Source organism: Tupaia chinensis, unplaced genomic scaffold (assembly GCF_000334495.1).
Source record: "Tupaia chinensis unplaced genomic scaffold, TupChi_1.0 Scaffold000333_1, whole genome shotgun sequence".
Classification (NCBI taxonomy): domain Eukaryota; kingdom Metazoa; phylum Chordata; class Mammalia; order Scandentia; family Tupaiidae; genus Tupaia; species Tupaia belangeri.
In genome coordinates, this window is record NW_006159827.1 from 1,191,814 (window position 1) to 1,195,550 (window position 3,737).

Consider the following 3,737-nt stretch of genomic DNA (forward strand, 5'->3'; position numbering starts at 1 on the left):
AGGAGAAAGGGAGACCGCAGCCCCCCATGTCTGGGACTCAAACTACCGTCAGCCATGTGGAAATCCAGCGCCTTTTAACCACCACGCCACTTACTGGTCCCACAGCTTTTTTTCTTTTTTAGTAATTATCTTATTTAACTTTACTTATTTATTTATTTTTAATTTGAGCAGAGAGGAACAACGGGAGAAAGAATGAGAGAGAGAGAGAGAAAGAGAAAACAAGCTGCCAGGACCGGGACTCCAACTGCAATTAGCCATGCGTGAGTCCAACACCCTTAACCACCACGCCACCTGCCAGTCCCTGTACCACGGTTTCTTTAACCTCGCCCCTGTTGGCAGTTCATGTGCCTGCAGCGCTTTACTGTCACAAAGGAAGCTAGAACGAGCGTCCTGTTCGTGTGTCTGTCCTAGCCTGTACGCATGTTTCTCTAGTGTCCAGAAGAAACCGCGACCTTGGAGGGTACACACAGTCTTAGCCGTGAGAACAGCTACCACTTGGGAAATGCCACGGGCCACAAGCACTTCCCTGCAAGCAGGGGGAGACACTGCTTCCTCCCACCACCGATCTGATTACCCATCGGATCACACAAACCACAGCAGGATGTGAGAGAGACCATAGCTGGGTCTAGAGGAAGATGAGAAAACTCGATTTTTAAAACATGATATCTTGCACATTTTTAGAAACTGTTAGGTACTGGTCTTCTAGAAAATGTCTAACAAGTGTCTCAAAAATCCTCCTTCCCCTGTGACGTGCGTCCAGGGAGCCCCAGAGGGCTGGTGGGGGACACATCATGAGAAGCCAGCAGATGCGTGACCCTCCAAGGGCTCCAAACCACATCCAAGCTGCCTACACCAGCCTCTCCGCAGCAGTTGGGGTTCAGTGCCCAAGAGGGGACAGAGCCTGCGGAGCTCACCAAAGATGGAAGTTGTCATGGTCCATGTCAAGCCTCCCCACTCAAGAGCCCAGGGCATGCCTCTGGGGCCTGGTCACCCAAAAAAAGTTGAACATACCAATGGCCTCGTCATCCAATCACAACACTTACCCCGTACTAAACTGATGCCAAGGACTAGAGCTCACAAAGGATTTGGAACACTGCAGAAGGCATGCACGTGGGTCTAGCAGTTGGCGTAATGGATATGTCACTGGACTCCCATGTAGTCGACCACAGTTAGAGTCCCGGGCCCAGTGGCTTAAACTCACGCCAGGTGTGGCCATCCTCCCAGGGAGGGATTTCTCTCTTTCTGTCTCTATGTCTCTCTCGGTCTGTCTGGCGAGCGCACGCGCCCTATAGCAAAAACCTCTCCAAAAAAAAAGAATGGACTCAAATCTCAGCCCTTCCAATGATTCTCACTGAGGGACGCTAGGTAAGTCACTTCACTCTGATCTGTTTTCTCAGCTGTGAAATGGGGATGACAATGAATTCACACAGCTCAACTGTCACAAAAACCTACTGCGGCTTAGAACTCTGGATCCGGAGCACAGAAGCCCTGACTCAGAATTCCAGCTCTGACACTAATAACTCTTTGAGACCTGGGATGCCTCTCAGAGCCTGCTTTTTATAATCTGTAAATGAACAAAACGACCCCATCATAGGAATTTTGAGACGATTCAGAAGATAATGTATGGGGGCCAGCAAGTGGCATGGTGGTTAAGTAGGTAGACTCCCACATGGCTGACTGTGGTTCAAGTCCCGAACCTGGAGGCTTCCTTTCTCACTTTTCCCCTCTCTTTGTCTCTGTCTCTGTCTCTGTCTTTCTCATGTGAGACTCCCATTCCTATAGCAAATGAAAAAAAATAATAAAGTCAAATAATTTTTAAAAAAATTTTTTTAAATACAAAGAAAAGATCATCTATTTGCATATCTAACAGAGTCAGGCCGCTTTGTTCATTTTTTGGAAACAACTATGTGTATATATGTGTATGTGTGTGTATCTGATCATAAACCTACATGACGAAGATTATTGTTTTTATTATAGAAACCCATATAAAAGAGTTGAAATTAGGGGCCAATAGATGGCTTAATGGTTACATCGCTGGACTCCCATGTAGTCGACTGTGGTTCGAGTCCCAGACCTAGTGGCTTAAAACTCATGCCTGGTATGTGTGCGTGTGCACCAAAAATCTTAAGAGGAGAATGGAGGAGAAGGGATTGCAGTATGGCCACCTGCCCTGCAGGGTGATTTCTCACTTTCTGTCTCTCGCTCTCTCTGGCAAGCACATGTGCCCTATAGCAAAAACCTCTATTAAAAAAAAAAAATAAGAGTTGAAATTAAACTTTAAAAAAAAAAAGAAAAGAATTATCATATTCAACTTTTTATTTATGTATTTATTTTTAATTTGACCAGAAAGGGACAGAGAGAGAGAGAGAACAAAAAAGCAAGCCGCCAGGTCCAGGACTTGCACCTCAGTCAACCACATGAGAATCCAGCGCCCTTAACCACCATGACACCCAACTGCCCCAAAGTTAAACTTTTGCCAATTTTTTTTTTTGAGAGACCATGCACTCTCTAGAGAGACAGAGACAGAAAGTAAGAAATCATCCCCTGTGGGCATGGTCATGCCACAGTCCCTTCTCCATTCTCCTCTAGGGATTCTGGGTACACACACACATGTACCTGGCACCAAGTTTTAAACAGCTAGGTCTGGGACTTAACCACGGCTGGCCACGTGGTAGTCCTGTACCCCAACTACTACACCACCTTCTGGCCTGATTACCAAACATTTTAAGATTTTATATATCTCTTTCTTCGGTGAGAGGCAGAGAAACAGAGAGGGAGAGACAATCGCCTCAAACAGGATCCCCACGCTGCAATCCACCCTCAGCCTCGGTCAGCCCAGATCATGGCACACAGGCAGGCCGGGTGTGCTCAGGGAGGTACAGGACACAAACTCGGGACATTCCCCACGTGGGTATGGCTGCACCACTACAGTGCCACCTTGAGGCCCCCACTTTTACAGATCTGAGGACAAACCTTAACTATCTAACTGCACTGTATGTAGAGGAGAGGTGGATTTCTCCTACACATTCTAAATTCTATCCTCATGAACAAAAGCAACTGCTCATGGGAACAGGAGGTTAAAGCTACGTTGCAGAGCTCCAAGTCAAACCCTACAGAAAATGGGTACAGGCCAAGGTCCCTGCCCTCCCTACCCACATGGCTGGGAAGCCCAGTGCTCCGGCCAGGTGTGACTGATCCCCTTACCAGGTAGACAGGGCTTCGGTTGTTATCCATCGCAGGGATGCCAGTGAGGACCTCTGCTAACACCTGGGAAGAACAGAACACGGACTTAGCACAGTTCAGACACTCACGTACAAGGTCAGGCAGAAGATTCTGGCCACGACAGAGGCTAATTGTCAGTAGCAAACAGGGCTCCAGGCTGGGCTCTGCCACTGCCAGCAGGAACACTCGCTAACCTCTGGGCGCGGAAGCAGCACTCAACAAGGATGCCTCCAACTAAACACGTCCCCAACTGCCAGTGGGAGGCGCTAATTAACTGACAGTGATGCAGGAAAGCAGGATTTAAAAGCTGCATGTGTGTGGGGCCGGCGGGGGGCGTGGTGGTTAAGGTGCTGGACTCCCACATGGCCAGCTACAGTTTGAGTCCTGGACCTGGCAGTTTGCTTTCTCACTTTCCCTCTCTCTCTGGTGAGCACATGTGCCCTATAGCGAATTAAAAGTAATAAATAAAGTGGGACCAGCAGTTGGTGTAATGGCTGTGTTGCTGGACTCCCACG

At 48.1% G+C, this 3,737-nt stretch overlaps 1 protein-coding gene across 1 annotated transcript in view; it reads right to left on the bottom strand.

The window, feature by feature from the left end:
- Positions 1–3,737, bottom strand: part of IRAK2 (interleukin 1 receptor associated kinase 2) — an 81,242-nt gene that overhangs the window by 13,695 nt on the left and 63,810 nt on the right. The window contains 1 exon segment of the mRNA XM_006151995.2: positions 3,205–3,267. Within this exon segment, the coding sequence (XP_006152057.1) occupies positions 3,205–3,267 (63 nt within the window).